This window comes from Anopheles gambiae, chromosome 3, assembly GCF_943734735.2.
Source record: "Anopheles gambiae chromosome 3, idAnoGambNW_F1_1, whole genome shotgun sequence".
In the NCBI taxonomy this organism is placed as follows: domain Eukaryota; kingdom Metazoa; phylum Arthropoda; class Insecta; order Diptera; family Culicidae; genus Anopheles; species Anopheles gambiae.
In genome coordinates, this window is record NC_064602.1 from 94,313,291 (window position 1) to 94,332,477 (window position 19,187).

At 44.5% G+C, this 19,187-nt stretch overlaps 1 protein-coding gene across 22 annotated transcripts in view; it reads right to left on the minus strand.

Annotated features, from left to right (window-relative positions):
• LOC1280613 (heterogeneous nuclear ribonucleoprotein L) overlaps window positions 1-19,187 on the minus strand; it is a 175,039-nt gene that overhangs the window by 19,535 nt on the left and 136,317 nt on the right. For 9 of the 22 annotated variants that reach the window (XM_061658892.1, XM_061658893.1, XM_061658894.1 and 6 more), the window contains 2 exons: window positions 17,140-17,229; window positions 13,422-13,490 (listed from right to left, as the gene is read on the minus strand). The exons of 5 other annotated variants lie outside the window; for them this stretch is intronic. In XM_061658892.1, coding sequence (XP_061514876.1) covers window positions 13,422-13,490; window positions 17,140-17,229 — 159 coding nt within the window. Of the gene's footprint in view, window positions 1-13,421; window positions 13,491-17,137; window positions 17,230-19,187 lie in introns of all 22 variants that reach the window. 8 more of the 22 variants (XM_061658899.1, XM_061658913.1, XM_061658906.1 and 5 more) reach the window with 6 other exon arrangements.

Here is a 19,187-nt window from a genome sequence, read left to right on the forward strand (position 1 = left end):
ACATTCAAAAAGAGCTAGGTAAGATTAAACAGGCAACTGAATCCTATTGGTAACTGCCATACAACTGAAACATTCGAAAAGAGCTAAATAAGATTTAACTGGCAACTGAATCCTATTGGCAACTTGCAAGGCAACTAAATCCTATTGGCATTCCGTAATTCAAATCTGTGCATTGCATCATCAACACTTGACCAACTCGATTCGCATTGGTAGAAGAGTTTTAATTTAAACTTTCCCACCATTTTGAGCCTTAGTTCTCTGGATTGTTTCAAAACCACAGCGATCGGAGAGACGTAGCTAGATTAGCATCCATCAATCAAGCAACGGACTGCAATATGCGAACGAAACCCACTTCAACCATCAATCAAAAAAAGAGCTGAAAATACACTTCACCGCACTGTGTGTGTGTGTGTTTCAATGGTGTCCACAAAAACCAGCAACGGCAAAAAAAGAAGAAAACAAGACAGAGAAAAAGCTTGCCGCACCATGTTTCGCTTCTTGCAACATGCAAACGCGCTATATGTTGTCGATGAATTAAAACGACATCATAATCCGTCAGATAATGTTCATAAATCAAAATAAAATAAATGGGCCCTCCACTTCATTCCCTCCGTTCCGCTGACGCTCTTACTGCACCAACCGGATGGTTTTGTTTCTTGTTCTTCTCGTCCACCAAACGGGTATGATGGCTTTTAATAATCGACCGACGGAACGGAAAGAGAGAGATAGAGAGCAGGGCGTGTTGTGTTGCACTTTTCGATGCAACGCAACAACGCCAATCCACTGCTGCCGGGCCGGTCGAGTTCATCAGATTAAATTCATATAAATAAACATGTCGCGGGATGAATTATGAATTAAACTTTGCCATTCGCCGCACGCCCTGCATCCTGGCTGCTTCTTCCCACTCTCAAAGTGAGATGGATGGAAGCCCGCTGGGAAAATTGCGCTGTTTGTGCATGATAGAGAGAGATAGATACGTACATACACACGCGCGCAATGGGGATGATGGTTCATGATGGATGCAAATTTCTTCCATCCTTCAAGTGCAAGCCGCAAGAGTAGATATACCGCGTAACGTAAGCCGAGAGTGGATCATATTTCAGTCCTCACCCTCTGAAACTCGTACTCGTGTACTCGTCGAGCGCACGCACAGTGGTGGAGCAGTGAAGGAAAATGTCAGAGTATCGCGCATCTTCAAGATGATCGGTTGAAACAATTTCCGAGTGGAGCAGCAGCGTACCTCAATCGATTCCGAGGGGTAATTTGTTACCGAGTCAACGCGGCGTATGAGAAATGGTGAAATACTATCGCTCATTGATCAACGTTTTGCGTGCTTGTGTTACTTGTCGGAGAGCGTTTCTTTTTCCTCTTATTCTTTTCATTACCACTACACAGTACATTCATTAAATTTGTAACCAGAATCCAAGAGCAAGCGGATGATATGTGATACCTTCCTGTTCGACCTACATTTTCTCGACGGTTTCGAACTGCAACGTCTGGTTCGTCCCGCCGCTGGATAAGAATAGGTCTTTGCTTACATTTTTGGGGGGTTTGCTACCTCAAAACACGCCTCATTTTCACCAGCAGACACTCTTCTCTCTCTTTGCTCCATTATCATCATTACCATCAATAGCTGCTTTTCTCGGAAACGTCTTGCTCTTGGGAGCGACAACGACGGCGATGACGACAAAGAATGCCGCCCAAAACAAATTGCACACGGTAGAAGAGTACTTTTGGTGTTCCCGCAGGACAAAATTGTCTCAAATACTTATGCTTTTTTTCTGCTTTCTCACCGTCTCGTCTCATCGACCAAAGTGGTATCGACCGACCCCCGACAATGACAAAAACATGCCACAGCCCCCGCGCAAGGAGATGATTGTCAACCATTAGGCATTGACATACATTAACATAAAGCGGCATTAAAGCGAATGCGAACCCTCGGCAGACGGGCGTGGTTTTTCGCTCAACCCCAGCCTCCATTCCGGCGCATTAGTTTTCCGTTGCTACATTAATGCTATTATATGATTTTTTTTGTCTTGCTTCACTCCAAAAAAAAAAAACCCCTGAAAGAGGAGGAATGTGGCCCCGGCACTCGAAACCACTCAATCAAAACGTGCGAGTAGCGTAAGGGGAATACCTTTTCCGGCGTGGTAAGTGTTGTGGGTCGGCCTACATATACACACACACACACACACACACACACACACACACACCGCACTTACGCACCAGCAGCCGCCGCCGCCTGCTCGGTGAAACATTGATCCACTTACTTTCAGCAACTTACTGCACCGCGACTGATAAGGAGAGAGCGAGTGGGAGGAGTGGTGTTCATGTTAGTGTTATGAAAGTGTTTCCTTTTTTTCGTTCTTAACAAAAAAAAAAGAGGAAAAAGTATCCTCAAAATCGACCCACAAAGAGCTATCATACATATTTTTCCAACTTTTGTGCGCCGGTGTGTGCTACACTTTACACCACGTTTCACAACCACGCAAGCAGCATTCTGGTCGATTGCATATGTTTTTTCTTCTTGCTGTGCTGCTGCTGCTGGGTACGCTTGAGGGAAGATCCACAGCTCGAGCACAACACTTGAAACACAGGAACAAGTGTGTCGAAAGTTAGGAGGCACTGGGTTGGCGTGTTTTGTTTTGTAAAAGAAACAAAGATTGAGGCAAATGGCTAGTGTGTTGCTGAATGAGTAGAATAAAAAAAAAACGGCAGACATGTTTTCATAGCCAAGAGAAGGTAACGAGAAAGCCGTAACCGTAAAGGATCGGGTCGCTCGAAGGTATTTGTTTTGGTTGTTACTTGATCGTGCCGGCTCTGTTGACACAATGGTTGATGGTAGAGTTGCTTTTTTGTGTCAATATGTATTCTTGTTGTATGAAAAAGAGAAAATAGTTTGGAGCAAACATTGCCTAAGGCAAGAAGCAATTGAATGCGAGAGTTCTAGTAGTTTCAAAAGCAAATATTAATAGAAGCTCTTTAAATAGAAATTAAATCTTCCCAAAAAATTAAAAATAATCAAATGTGTGGTAGCTATTCTTCCTACCTAAGCTTCCAATCTTTTCTTTGTCTCTTTTACATTTTGTATTAAACTGAAGTCCAACAACTTCTGCATTTGACTCTAGGGAAAGCCAATTTCCGACAGCGCTTCTGGGAAGCGCCCCTCTGTAAATACAGAGTGGCCAGTTTCTATGAAACATTTGGCTGCAGTAGAAAGGATTCCGAAAAGTCATCAACACAACTAACGCGACCGCAAGGGCTTTTACCAGACCTTTCCTGCTTTGTGTTATGGCTTCAAACGCCATTTCTGGCAGCTTCCGAGAACTGAAAATAGCGCAAAGTTATAATGGAGTGTCCATCCAGCTAAGTAACAGTTAAATTTAAATTACTGCTATTCATTTAACAAAAATTAACGATTATTGCATACTTGCAGGCGTTTTACTATCATTCAAGACTTGGAGACCTTCGATGTTTTGCCAACCCGTTGCGTAGTTGAAATGGGCAGAGTGTTGCGAATTCGAGATGAAATAAAACACATAAATAATCTCTTTTCACTATTTGTGCCGAAAGTTGTACAAAACTAATAACGAAAACAAGATGCGAATATCCAAAAAGTGTCACTCGGCAAGAAAAAGGAAACAACTTTTCCTTCACCAAACGCTTAGCAACACAGTGAAGTGAAATCGACAAGCAGCAATGGAAGAAAAAAAAACCCACAGCTGTGAAGAACGGCTTCGCCCCTTTTTGCTGAGGCGAATGATTGAATTATTCCATACGGCCGAAATTCGCCCACCGTACAAAAAAAGGAAGGACCAACCACATTCCATCCCTTTTCTTCGACGGTAGACATTTGCGCGGGATTTCGGGACGGACCGAGGGGACGAAATAGAATCATTCCCATTCAACCGGCATTCTTTCAGTTGCAGGTTTGGACAGGCTCACCCAAACACAGCCAGTACAACAAACGAACGAGAAATGAACCGTTAAGTTTTCCACACAAAAAAAAACCGATGAAACAAAACACAGTTGGGCACAACAGTCCAGGGAAACACACACTCATACGAAAGGTCAACCACGCAACGTGCTGTCATCGACACGTTCCGGGAGCTTTCATGATCCTTCCTGTGCCACACCGGAACGGCAGCACCAGCAGCAGCACGTGTTTCCGGGCGCTTTGACTTTCGATATTGTATCTCTAGTGCCAAAGTTTCTGCCCAGGGATCGGAATCGAAACGATCGTTTGGTTGTTGTTCGGGGGGACAAGTTTCTTCTTGGGACGAAGCAAGCAAACGGGAACGCGGCCATCGTTGACCAGAAAGTTTTGCGGATTTTGGCGAGGGACACCGCACCGCACCAGTTCTACGATAAATGGAAATTTGCATCAAAACGCGCACATATGACGCGTGTGTGTGTTTTGGACGTTTGAGTCGAGGTTAGCCGACAGCAATTGAAATTCAATAAACGAAGCATTGCAATCAACGGCATCCTCTGCTCCGCACTTGCAAATGCGTACCCCCGCGAGGGATTTATCGATTTAGAAGGGGAAACAGGGGCCGAACAGAGGGCGAGGAGAACTGTTTGTTGTGAGAACCGGGTCTGAAGGCTTGAGTCAATTGAATATGATGATTCCATTAATCCTGCCATTCTCGATTGCCGCAATAACATGACGGGGATTGAAATCTGGTTTAATAAAGTGCACACAGGTGTGTGTATGTGTGGGTTGTGGGAAACGGTGGTCGTTCAATATTTATACAATACAAATTTATGGCTAAAATTCTTTCTTATCGCTCGCCACAGACACACCCACACACACACAAACGGCTGCCAAAAATTACGACCACTGGACGTGACGGTGCATGTTTATTTATTTAAATTGCTCTCCCAGCCTGGGAGCGAGTGCCGTCGGTTTGCATGTATATATGTGTGTGTGTGAGGTCGTTAATTTTTCACCTCCACCTCCAGCAGTCTAACCTCGCAGACCAGCTGGCGCCCAGCAAGAGATATACAAAGCAATCGTTTGAAACTGTGCAGTTCAGGGGACAAGTGGACGTGGCGGAAAATCGCCGTTCCAGTTCCCACATTTCCATACAACATGCTTCATTTATCGGCATTTGCCACCAGGAGCGATTTGCAATAAGCATTCGATGAAGCACTAAAATAACCGAACACCAAACAGGAGGGGACACCGTGCTGCATGTGCAGCTGAGCATTATGCTTACGGCCTATGTCTAGTGATGGGAAATTTTAGCTTTGCAACCTGCGGAGGCTTTCGGAGGTGCACTCGGAATGTGTGTCTCGAGGCGATTATCCACCAGCCGAGGAAAATTGAACAAAAGTCAACAGCAATAAAAACACACAGAGCGAAACGTCAAACACCGAAACCGTCCACAGCGAAGCAAACGTTCGTTTTCCGTTGCGGCAGAAACACATGAGGATTGGTCGTTTAATTGAATTTCCATTTTAACGACTTTGGCTGTCAACGTGCTAAGAGTGCGACGAGCCTCGGCGTTTGGTGGCTTTCGAGAGGATGTTTTTTTATCATTCCAATAATTCAAGAAGCACCGGGAAAGCTTTTCACACACAAGAGCGTGATGTTTGAAATAACGAGGCCGACAAAAAGGCCTCTTGAGACAACAAGTTTGCATATGAATGGAAAAAAAGATCAGGACGGGAAAAGAACAATGGTGGAAGTTGTATTTGAATTTATTATTTAATTGTTTTATTTTTACTAATCATAGATGACACTTGAAGCCGCCCGCTTGAAGCTTAAAACCTTGCTTACTTAAAACAAATGAAACAACCTGTCAATGCGCAACAGAGGGAACAGAGGGAAAAATGACACAATTTAACCCGGGCGAAAAGCTAACCGTCGTCACTGATCGCACATTCCCGGGAGTGCATTATTTATTCGCGCGCCCGAACGAACTGACACCTCACACCGGAGGAGCTAGGACCATTTCCAGCCGGCCGGTAAAACGCTGTGACGCTTGCTACGTGACAAAGTAACGACGAGCACCCACGACCCACCCACTTTTAGCCGCCCTAAAGAGTCGTTCGCTTCCCATTTCTGCTTGATTTGATTAATTGTCGCCGAAGCGTAGCGCGGAAACGTCAAAACTTGGGCTCGTTCAGGCAAGTGGGCAAGGCAAGTGGGCACGAAATTCCACGACAGACAAGCGGCGCGCGGAGGGAGGAGAAATGAGAATTCCCATTTTTGCCGGAGCAAAAATGTTTGCAACAATGTGTAACCGGCAGCAGCTGACACAGTACGCGACCGGGCACGAGATAATCGCACGGGATGACACTTTTCACACCACGCACCGAGGGGCAACGACGACAAGCGTGCGTGTGTGTGTGCTCTTTTCTTTTTGACGGAAAAAGATTAATTATTCTCGATTACAAATTTGCCCTTCTGCATGCTGATGAGCCATGAGAGTGGGAACCGGAAGCGGGAGGGGGGGGGGGGGGAATGGCAGAAGAGGTGCGTAAAGTGGCACCGTCTCGTAGGGTGCCCGCGATGAAACTTCATAACTCTTTCGTGCTTGGCTATAGGAGATAGAGAGCACTCGTTTCCGATGGAAGCCATTAAACCTTGCCGGCGGCATGTATCGGTTGTTTACATGCGGTTAATGGAAGCAAAACATTTCTTGCGCCCGACGGCAGCGGTCCGAGGTAATTGGGAATAAAACAATGAAAGAGTGCGCCGCTGGGAAGGATTTTTAATCATCTCCAAGCATCGTTGGTGCTCGATTGAGTATGTGAACGTACTTGAACAGGACGAGTGAACTGCATTTGCCTCTAGGCAAGTGTACATTTGACTCGAAATGAAACGTCCGTTGAGGAAAATCTCATTATAATTTTTAACATTTTGTGCAAATGTTTTCACAACATTCATTGAGCATATGTGGTTTTATAATTTGAGGTATGATTTGATTTTTGAAATAAAAATAATGAAAGGTATTTGTATCGTGTGTGATCTTTAGGACTTTGGGTTATATTAAATCCAGTAGACCCAAATTCAAGCTCAACCGATCATAACAAACCAAATGAAAACATGCCCCAACTTTGAACCGTTCTCTTGGGTGCGGGTGTGTGTGTTTTTGCGTCATCTCAACTGAAACAGGCCAGGCGTCTCCATTTTCAACACCAGCGACCAGGCGTCTCCATTTGCACATTCGCAACTGACCAGGCGTCTCCACGCGTGAAAGTGCCCTCTCAGCCGGACCCCGGACCCGGCGGCGATACCACCGAGCGTGATTAATCGCAGGCGACATTCCGTCCCGAAATGGTCACGGTACAGTTGGTAGTGTGCAACGCCACCGGCCACCGGCAACATTCCTGGACACAATTTTTGCACTAATTAGTCAACCGCTGCAGCTCTCCTCATCCCCCAACTGGCGCACTGGATCTTGCATCACAATTTGAGCTCGCAGCGAATGTAGCGCACCCCGCGGGCCGTCCATCCGCGCGATGGTGATGATTGTCATGGTGCGTTATCGTGTGTGCTCGGTTGTGAAATATTTACACACACACAGTTTCGAGAGCAAAACTCTTCTCTTTTGCGCATGGCGCACTAGTCCGCACGTGTTTGCAGCTGTGATGCGCGCGTTGATGCATCGTGTCAGCAGTGGCGGAAGCCGCAGCGGAGAGAAGACGAACCCGCGAGATGAGTAATTACGGGGGCTGATCTAGAAAAATGCGTCCATCCGAAACGGGAAATTAATCACATTAATAACAGTTCAATGCGCACCGAGTGTGTATGTCTATGCGTATGAAAACGGAGGAAAAATGGTAACCATAAACCGTGTGTGTTTTCAGGTTCATTTAGCTGCAACACGCCACTCTCGTGTGCGGTAAGGCGAACACCACACCCGAAACATAAATAATACATTCCAAACCGCCAGTTGTTTACGGTACACTCCCCCGGCAGACAATTATAACTCTTTTTGCTCCTAAATCCTTCGGGCATGCTACCCACAAACAAGCTTACCCCCCCACTAACAGGATTAAGCTGGGCTGCATTATACAAATGAGACAAATTTTCCACTCGCTTACCTTTGCGGGTTGTGTCTATCTAGCTGACATCAGCTGCTTTGTGAATTATTTCTGGGGATTAAAATTCTCCCAAACAAGCTGTCGCTCCTCTCTCTCTCTCTCCCCAAGGACACCCATTACAGCCAGGAGATGTAACGAAGAAAAGCCAATTGCCTTGTTATCAATTACGCTCTTTTCATTCCAACCCCAAAAAGGGGGAGAAACTGCACTAAACCACACTGGCTTTGGACAAGACACGACACTCGTTTGAAGACACACAACACATTTTTAAGGCAACGTTTGTTGTTGTCCGTTCGTTATGGATGCTAAATTCAAAACGACACTTTTGCCCCTTCGTCGCATTGTCCTTCTTGCATCTCCTGTGTTCTGTAAAACCCAGGGACAAAATGTTGAAACGATGTCAAGCATAAACCAATGAAATATTCAATAATACACATCTCTCCGCTACATTCGCTCTCTTAATGCTCACTTCTTCACGGTCGTTTCCCGGGGTCGGATCGAAATAATTGAATCTCACAGTGACAGTGCACTGTCGTCTGGCTGTACATAGTAAGCCGGCAAAACACGCCTGGCTCGCCTTGCTGTGCTTATAAAGCCCGAGATATGTTGAATTATTTTGTGTCGCTTCTCATCCAACAGCAGCAGCAACGGCAGCATCAGCGGCAGGGAGAGTTTCCGGAAATACAGTTTTCCCAGCGCTGCTGCATCGTGCAGGAAACTGTCGGCTGTCGAATGCAACAACGGTGGACAGGCGGCGAAAAAGCGTAACCCCAAACGTAACGATTCTCCGCTTAGCTTCTCTACCTGTATATCGTCCTGTGCGGGATTTAAGGATCTCTGTCCCACGACGCTACCTTGTGCTTGGGATTGGCCCCAACACTCGCTCGATTGCATAACACAACGTCTTCTCCTGCTCTCGCTCTCTCCCTTTCTATCAACAATGTAATGTGTCTGGGCATCACCGGAAGTTAAATTCGTTCTAGAGAAGAAAGGCAGCGGGCGCGTGCGGGCCTCTGCCGGTAAACAACAGCGCGGTAAGAAGGTTTTCCTGGTTGGCTGCTGCTGTCTTCCCTTATTGGGCAACTCTTTGGAAAGGGGAAGAATTTTAAACACGCTTTCCGGAGAAGTGTGGCCCCGAGAATGGTACAATCCAATTGGAATGTGGATGTGGAATGCTTGGAAGGCGAAGCATGAGAAGGGAACGAGATGATGGGCAGATTTAATTTAGTATCAAATGCATGAGGAGATTCGTCCACCCCCCTAGGTACTTGTTCGGTGGGATTTGCATGATATAGAGACATACACATACAGCCCCACTGAGTTGAGTTGAGTGTGTGTGATTGTTCAAGTTGTTTGATTAAAATATCGCACACCGAACGGAGGTTTATGTGGCTCGAGAAGGGGGGGTTTGAATGTACCTGCTCCAGCGACGTCGAGTTACATGTTAATGATTTATGTATGCGCTGGCAGACCGGAGGAGCGAAATTTAGGATATTTAATAAAATCGATTACGTGACACAGGCTGCAACCGACCGTGCGCTGGAGTGCAATACAGGGTTTCCCACGATTTATTGGTAGGTTCTCATCAATTTTTGGTGGGTTCCCATATGTTTTTTGACGCGTTCCCACGATTTTTTGGCCGTTTCCCAGAATTTGTTGGTCCAATTGTATTGATATCCAATCGGAAAATACCAATAAATTATGAGAACGAACCAAAAATCAAAGGGATAAGACCAAAAAATCGTGGGAAACCCTGTAAACCTGGCTTGTATGGGGCAGTTTTGTTTAAAAACATACTTTTGAAATCATTGAAATCAATCGACAATAACGACCAGATTGCCCTTTTTACCTCACATTCTCCCGCAGTGAATCCATCATAAATCGAGTGGAAATCCTCACAATCAACAACAACAATCAAATTACACTCGATGTGCGATTTTCTTAACGTCATTTTAATGCTGCACGCGAGCCATAAATAAATAATACCAATCCACCCAATAGGAAATTTAATCTTCTCATTTCACATTGGAAAAATCAACACGAATAACGCAAACATGGGTTGAATTATTAAAAAAAATCCCATATCTACCCGGTGAGCCTACAATCGCGGCATGGCTCATAATCCACACCAGCCAGCCCTCTTGCTCTCTGCTTTTCATCCGCTCCGTTGTGATATGAAGCGCATAAATCCTCCATATCATCGATATCGGGCTCGTTTTGTGTATGTGTGTGTCTGTGTCTGATGCCTCGCTCTGTGTGCTCCGGTCGGTTTTTGTGCCAATATTTATCACACCCATTTCGGGCTTGTGTTTCTCGCACTTGCTCTACCGGCAAACCTCTCCTGCACGGTGATGACGAAGACGACGACGGTGGTGGTAGTGATGGTTATGGATTTGTTTCGATACGGATCATCGGCCACCGTACCACCCACCGAAGTGGCAAACCCATCGAAAAGCCAATAAGGAGGATGGTGGCGTATTATTTATTATGAGTGGTGTTTTTTCGTCCTTATTTTGCCCGCCCTCCCCGTGTTGCAAAAAGCCCGCTGCCATGAAGAGCGGAAACAATAAGGAAGCGAAATGAGGAACGGCCCAAAATATGCTTGCTGCCTCGGTGTAGGTTTGAGCGATAATCTTTCATCATCGGCCGGCCGATTGGAGGCGGTGTGTGTCTTGGAAATCAATAACAGAGGCAGCATCTTCTAAGGATGGCACATACCACGCATTTGATTTGGTGCCTCCACGGTTTCCTATTGCGCTTTATGATTTGAGCTCAAGAAGCAAAAACCATGATGGCGAAAGAACCATGATGAGAAGAAAAAAGGCGCTTATTTTTCTACGGTGATTGAGGGAAGTGTGCACGAATCAGCAGGGATGGGACGGACGAGCATTTTTCCAATATATTTCGATCATTCAATTTAGCTTCTAACCGATCTGCTCTTCCCTCCTCAAGCTCCTGATTCTCGCGAGCAACGTCTGCTTGGTAAAAACTGTTTCTCATCCACGCAGAGCAAGAATGTTTCATTTGTGCGCTCCAAAAATAGATTCAACCCTGCGCGACCACTAATCGGATTTACCGTTTTGTCCTTTTAGAGGCGTTTATTATTATTATTCGTGAAGCCAGAAAAAAGGCTATCAACGCTATGCCCTATTCCCTTTGGAGAGAGAGAGAGAGTAGAGCTCCTGGTGATAAGTTGCAGATTTAATTCCCCACTCAAGCAGCTCGGCTACGAAAAGACGCGACGAGATGGCCGACAAAAGTGTTCGCTAATGAGCCAGAGAGCAAATGAACCAGGCAGGATTTTATAATGGCCGACAGCAAAGTTCCTTCTCCTGATTGCTTGAAACGTTTCGAATGTAGCCACCATACCATTAAGGAAAGTGCAAATAATATCACGTCCTCGGGATACGCCGAATGAGGGAGAAGGAGGATGATGCTCAAAACGTGGATGAGTGCGCGAAGAAGTTGATTGATAGATCGGATCCCGGTGGTTCGGTCAATAAAATATTATTTTGCCTTCTGTCTTTTTTCTCTCAAAACTCTTGTGATGGAAGTGACCAGTTTCGTCAGTTTTATGGGGCGCCACGGACACGTGTGTGAGCGTGCCTGGGATGGATGGGATGGATAAAGTTTTTTCCCCCTAGATGGGAAAACTTTCCGCGAGGCAGCATACATTCTGTGACGACCGTCCAACTTTTCCATCAATCCCTCGATATCGACGAGAGGGTGGATTGATCGGGAAATGAATGTGTGAAACAGAAGAGAAGGGGAGGGGTTTGGGCAATTTTGAGATTGGTTGGCGATAATGATCCAATAGTTATTTTTCTTTTTAAAAAATATGACAAAAAAAACTGTTGCGATCGGAAAATATTAGCGACAGTTTTCATCATTTTAAACAGTTTAAATTACATTTTTGTACAAATCCAAATTGTTGAAAAATTAATAAAATGAAATCAACCTTTTTGAACACTGGTTTCGCTGATATGTCATGCTTAAACTTCAACAGAACCACACCAATAAAAACCACCACACATATTTCTCGAACTTGATTTAAGTGACCGAAAGCATGAGCCAACAGATTTATCTATCACTGCCCCCCCCCCCCCCCCCTTTCTGAAGCGGAAGATTGCTTCAGCTACCGGATTGAACACTTGTACCCGCGTTCTCCATTTGCCAACCAACCAACTGACCGAACGCTTTCCAACCGAAAAACAAACCGCAACGGACAGGTTCGGTTCGATGAAACGCTTATCACTCCCCTCCCACACGTTCTCTTTCGCAGCGGGAAGAGGAAAATGTCCGCACTGGCGAAAAGTCCGAAGCTGTAAGCGAAACGATCATGCAAGCATATGGCTTATCGGTGTCCCTTGTGGGATGGAGCCTTGGTCAAGCGGTTGAGCGAGCCTTACCAACGGTTTGGAAATCATTCTTCAAAGATTAATCGAACGTAAAAATAATTGCCACAACCGAGAAGTAATCCCTTTCGCCCTACAGCTCTCTCATGGGGAGGAGCCTTTGCCGTGATTTGCTTCTCTCCCTCCGAAGAAAAGAAGAAGAACACATATCGAACGGCTCTTCGACTGTTGGCGTTTTAAGCCCTTTTGGAAAATTGAAACTATCTCCAGCTGCACCGGATCAAGAACCGTTCCGAAGAGAAGAGAGGCGTAGCAATGGAATCGAGTAGTAGTAGAGTTTTAACTTTTACAACTTTTCCAGTCCGTTGCATTCGAAGATCCCGCTCGAGAGAACGTCAGTTACGCTATTCGCTTCCTGTTTTCGAAAGAGCGAGATAACAAGAGAGGAAACGAAGGGAAAAGTAAGTGTAAGTTGAACTTTTCGGTTTTACTTTTCCGCCGAGATTGCAGGCGCACACGGTTTCCATTTACGGATCGGTGATTAATTTTTCATGAAAAGGAAAACAAGCGACTTTTGACCATACCGTTTAGAAGCGGGAAAGTGAAGAGGGGAAGAGCTCAAGAAGCGAGCGCTCTCCAGAGATGGAAATGTTAAGATCGGGCGCGTGTACAATAGCGCACGACAGTGTGTAATAAAACTTTTGCACCGTCAGGCACAAAGCACGCCCGCCCCTTCAAAAAAAGGTGAGTTCGGGGAAAAGTTTTAATACACCGGAAGCATAAGCTTGTCGGGTTGGAAGAGTTGGCCGAACAACGTTTAGCAAATTTTGCCCCATCGCCAATTGGGAACCGGTGGAAAAGCAGGATGGATTGCGAGGATGGATTGGATGATATGCTTTCAAGAATCTAGTGCATGATGCTGGGAGGGCAAAAGAGGATAAAGGGGTGGATAAGATGAGATTCAAAAAAAATGAAGCTAACTGGGGGAAAGAGAAGGGTGTTACTTACTTGAGCGGGTTCCTTGAGTAGGTTGAGAGTACTCGTTGTAGGGTGTATGTGATGGTGAAAGGTACTTACCTGAAAGCAAAAGCAAAAGAAGAAGAAAGGAAAACATAACGGTCAATCAAAGGCGCGCAAGAAAAGAAGGAGGAAATCGAGAGCGGCGACAAAACATTGAGAGAGAGGCGTGCGTGCGAAGCAAAAGAAAACAAACACACACACACATAGAGAGACGATACGATTTAATGCGAGCAGAGACAATGAAAAACAATAGAAGGCATTTCTTAGGAGAAAAACAAACATCAAAACCGAAAATACAGCGAAAACATTACATTTAACTCGGCTGTCTGTTATTGTAGATTGTTATTGTTTGTGTGAGGGATATTCAAATGGGATTCATACTAGAAAATGGAGGAATGTGTAGACTGTTTAATGTTGAGTAAGAAACAAAAAAGAAAATTAAAATTTAATAATTACAGTAAAGCAAATGATGTGTGGTTGGGAAGTTGAAAGAAAGGCAATAGTCTGGGGCAAAGTTTGGGAAAGAAAGAATGAAAACTGAAAGTGTTAAAACAGTCTAACAAGCTTCTATTCAACACAAAGAATAAGCTTTAACGACTCGCTCTTGCACCGTGCATAACATTACTACCATCTTCTTGCTTTTTCGCATCAACCATGCACAACACCGCTTTGTGATTTATTTTGCCACCAAAAAAAAAAAACGGATGCAAATTGCTCCTTCAAACCATCTGCTTGATTAAGCTGCGCCACTCTCTTTCATCTGTCGACTTCTGACTTCGGTGGTTTGGCCCTGTATGCAACGGGAAATCGTTAAGCATCATGCTGCAGTCGACGACTCTGCCTGCCGCACAATCAGACGAATTGCTGCTGCTGCTGCTACTGCAAGATGTGGTTGATTTCTGCCGCCGCCGCAAGGTTTGTCTCACACATGAAGACCAAGTGAAAGCCAATAAGCAGCACCACCAGTAGGAGCAGCTGCTGCTTTGTGTTCGTTTGATCGTGTGCGTCTTTACGCTCGGCAAGGCACGCGGAATAGCAACGAGCGTCTTTGAAATCAGCAGCAAATCGGCACCGTATGGACGGAGTTACGGAAAGAAAGTCAAAGGAAGTGCACATGAAAGAGCTCATTTTCATATCAATTGTGCGCTTTTCTGAAGTTCACCAAACAGTTTCAATTTAAATAACATTACTGGAGGCATTCAATTTTATGAAAATTCGAGAAAGTTTGACAGCTGAGTGTGGCCTGTAAATCCTGTTATTAAGCTGTTTTTTTTAAATAAAATTCTACCGAATGAAACTGGATAGCATTATCGCCTTTTTTTGTTACTAATTTCACCTGAATAATTTAGTTACCTACCCGGAAGTGGAATTATTTATTAATAACCACTTCCGGTGCTATTTTTTTCTTCATTTTGCAACCACCATCGATCGTATTGTAAAGCCAATTTTATATTTAGAAGGTTTAAAATCCCTTACACCGGAAGCAAAATGGTTGAATAATCGATTTCAAAATGCCAGTTTTCCTTCCCCGATCCACACACACACACACACACACGCATGTACCGGAACAAAACCGGAACAGCTCTGCTATAGGCAGCGAATATTTGGGATTATAATTTAAATTGGCATAATACACATTGTTTGCGTTGCGTGCTTGTATCACGCACCGCTGCACCCAGTGCCCTCCTCTCCCGCTCCCTTTATCACGCTGCAAATTAATGCCCGGAAGCGAACAAGCCCAATGGTGTTAATTAGATTGTCAAAATGGCCGCCAGTTACCCAGTTCGGGCCAGCTGCACCCGGCAACCCGGCGAACAACCCAAAAGCATCGCAGCACGTTGGCCGCAAAACAATAAACCACAACCAGAGAATGGGTCGGCGTTTGATTGACAAATGGTGGACGAGCCGGTAGGCTGTGCTGGGGTCCGACAATCGGGTCAGTCAGTCAACTGTCACAAAACCACTTGCACACGCACACACACACACATACACAGAAGAAAAGGGGAAAATGTACCGTGCGTGTGCGTGTGTGACAGGGGTTTTAGCGTCACTTTTCCGGGCACAGTAGCTTTATAATTCAATCATTTCCATCATCATCATCAACAACGGGGCGGTTCGTCGTCTGTCGCGTCGTGTGCGTACCTCGTCCGACGGCAAATCTTCCCGAAACGCATGCAATGCATCATTGTAGAGCATGACCGTGCCCGTGCAGCGCTGTGTGTGTGTAGGTGCTCTTGATTGACAGTTCTTGTCACGTTGACCATCAGCATCTGCAAAATGGCCTTTCTATTCAGCCAAAAGGGAGTAAAGTGGACAAAAACGAGGAAAGGAGCTTAGAAGGCAAATCTCATAGAGTGTTCTTTTCGTTTTGTAAAAAATGGGTTGGCTTTTGACGTTCTTTTGAAAATGACGTTATTGAAAACGGTATTTGCTTTTTTATAATTGATTTATCTTCTACCAATGTTTCATTAGCTTTATATCAAAACACCCCAAAAGTCACCCCCTGAAAGGAAAGGGATTTCAAAACACCACTATAGACTTTCGATCTCAATATCTCCCCAACAACGACAATAAATCTATCTATCGTGCAGATAAAACCCGCCCACGCCTGCTAGCTGGATCACGACACCACTCTGGACCCACTAAGGCACGCTGTCTCCATTTCGCTCCAAAAACAGGTTGCACAACCTTCCACAAATCACTCGGCGACTGGGCGACAGTAGTTAGCACCTTGGCAGCAGCAAGAGAGCAAACTGTAAACCAGTTCAGTGCGATGGGCGCGTTGGAGATTGAGGTTTAGAAATGTGTTTTGCGCTGACACAGCGCGCCCACGAGTCACGCAAGAACTAAACTGAGCAACAACAAGATCTCCATCTAAGGGTTGTTGTACCCGCTCCTCTCCTTTACTTTTACTTTCGGAGGGGCCTAAACTAGACGCAAACTATCGCGGGTGATCAACTTGTTTGAAACAAGTTTTGGAACAAACCAGCGAGAGAAAGGAATGTGCTCGGTGGTCGTGTTTTCAATTTGCCATAAAGTTAATGGACTGACAACAGTGTTCTTACCAGACCAGGGCTTGGGGTGTTGCAGGATTAACTCAATCAATCTTCCACTAAAGTGCTCTTACAGCCGGTAAGCTTCAAGAAACAATGGTTTTATGCAAACAAGACAAAAGTGCTGTTTGATTCATGCCCAAGATAAGCAAGCAAAATTTGGTTAAAACAGTGCAGCATACAATGCAAAAAAAGCGCAACAAGAAGACGTAGAAAAAAGATGAAGAACAGGAGATGGATGGGCAGGTTAAGAGAACATGGGAGGAAAAGATGTGATACGAAATGAGCGGTAGAATGGTACACGATCGACCTAAGTGGATGTTTTCAAAGATGTTAGATTTACTGTTCTATTGTCAGGTTTAATAGACGCGGCAACCAAAAACCACCTGGAGTCACACCCACAACCAAATGAAACAACAACAAAAAGAAGAAACACACACACACACTAAACCCACACCAACACAAGCCGTACTACGCAAAGCGAACACAAAATTAAACCAAACCAAAGCACTAAAGAGTAAGCTAGTAACTAGAGGAAACAGAAAACTAATACTAATAACAGAGAGAAAGAGACAGAGAGAGAGAGATAAGAAGAGCTAACAAGGAAAGAAACAGGGGAAGGGAGAAGAAACAAACAGCAAAACTCTACTCACTGTACGGCTGCGGTCGTCCACCGAAGAGCGTTGGATCCTGGAGCAGGGGCGAGCGTCCATTACCGACCTCCTTAACCGTGGTGGCAGCTACTTTTGGTCGAGCGTGTATGAATCGTATGCGTGTGTGTGTGTATGTGGGTGTGTTTGTGTAAGTATGTGTGTGTATGTACGTATATTGAATAAACGTTAGGCCGTACGAGAGCCAGGTGAGTAGATTGCGTAGATTTTGGCGGAATACAAATGACAGTAGTGACAGTTTACGATGATTGCGTTTCGATGGAAAGTATGTTCGTGTGCATGTGTGTGTTTGTGGTTTTGGGGTGTGTATTTGCGTGTTTTTGGTTGGAGAATGTCATGTGTGAGTGTGTGTGGGTGTTTAAGTTCGAGAGTGAGTGCAATTTTCGTATGTGTTGCGAAATTTCCATCGCAGCATCGTCCAAGCCAAAATGGGGCGGCAGCAGTGGTAATGATGGGAAACAACATCCCATTTTACAAGAGGTATAGCAATGTAGGTGCAAGTGTGTGTGTGTTTTTTTTTTTTTAATCCCGATGGGAAGAGTTTTGTTTCGTTTTGAAGGAGACATTGAGGGGTATTGTAGTTTCAAACGTTGTAAAGTTGTTCGTCGATGGTGGTGGTGGTATGAGTTTTGTAGAATCGCAGCAACAGCCACAAACGACAAGTGCGTTCGTAGACACACACAAATACAGAGTTTGGTGGGAGTTTTTTTTTTTTTTCATATATTGAGGGGCAGGCGAGGTTGTGAATTGGTTTATTTTTATATATTTCATTTGATTTGATTTGATTTTTTTTTGCAGAACATACACAACGGAAACGGTAATGAAAAAAGAAAGAAAAGCAGAAGAAAAAAATCCCAATTAGAAACGGCTTGAAGGCACTTCTGGAAAGGATGGACTGGAGAGATGATGAGCGGGAGTATACAGAGAGAGAGATAGAGAGAGGGAGCGAGAGAGACAGCTGTTTGAGTAGTTTGAGTAGTTTTGAGCGGTGATTGTGAGAAAGAAAACAATAAAATCGTTAAAAACAAAATAGAAACAGACAGAGAGACAGACAGACAGATAGACGGAAAGACAGAAAGACAAACAGACAGATAAGGTGTTGTGAAAGAAAGGGCAAAGAGAACGAAGGTAAGAGCACCCTCAGCGGCCCGCAAACAAGTGTGCGGTTTTGGAAAATTATAAATGCAACTGCGTCGTTTCTTCGTAGTGTATTAAGAGTTTTCTGAAAGGCTAATTACGGAAGTACGGAAGAGATAAATAAAACAGCAGAAACATAGAAACAGAGAAAAGCTTCGAAAAGAAGAAGAAATGTATGACAGATTGCGAAAACTACTAATTGCTAGACAAGAAAAAAATAGGTAAAAACTACGCTATAAATTGAAAGGTTGCAAGTATTGCGCACACACACACACAAAACAAGTCTAGAACATTACGTTAGTCTAACACACGAATAAAGAAATGATAAACAATACACTTAATAATAGGTAAATTATTTGGCACATGATTAAGTTTACATGTTGAATGAACGAAAGAGTTAAAAACATGAAAAAGACCGCAAAAATAACAGTACATTTAGACTAGGAGAGAAAAACAAAACGAAAGGAGCTCCAGGTGATGAAACAAGCATCCGTCGTTATCCGTTGTTTTATTATCAGAATAGTCTGTTGAAGGTTTTGTACACCACCTTGAAGGGCTGCACAGTGGAAGGCAAGACTTGTGAAGAGGTAATAAAATTGCGTTCACTTATATATTCATTCTTTTCCATTTTATTGGTTTTGTATACTTAAACACATCGACTCTCGACTTTAAGCTCTCTTTGAGGTAAAGTTTACAGTGAAACCGTTGTAAATTGAACCCAGCATCATAACGCTCACTTGATGTCAACAAATTACACTCGCTTGTTCGTTGTCCAACCAAACACAAACGAACAACCTATCAGTAATCCCATCAACAACGGAACACAAGCAAACCTTTCCTTCTTTTATTTAATTCCCTCTCGACCTATTTCAACAACTGCCGGCGCGGTGCAG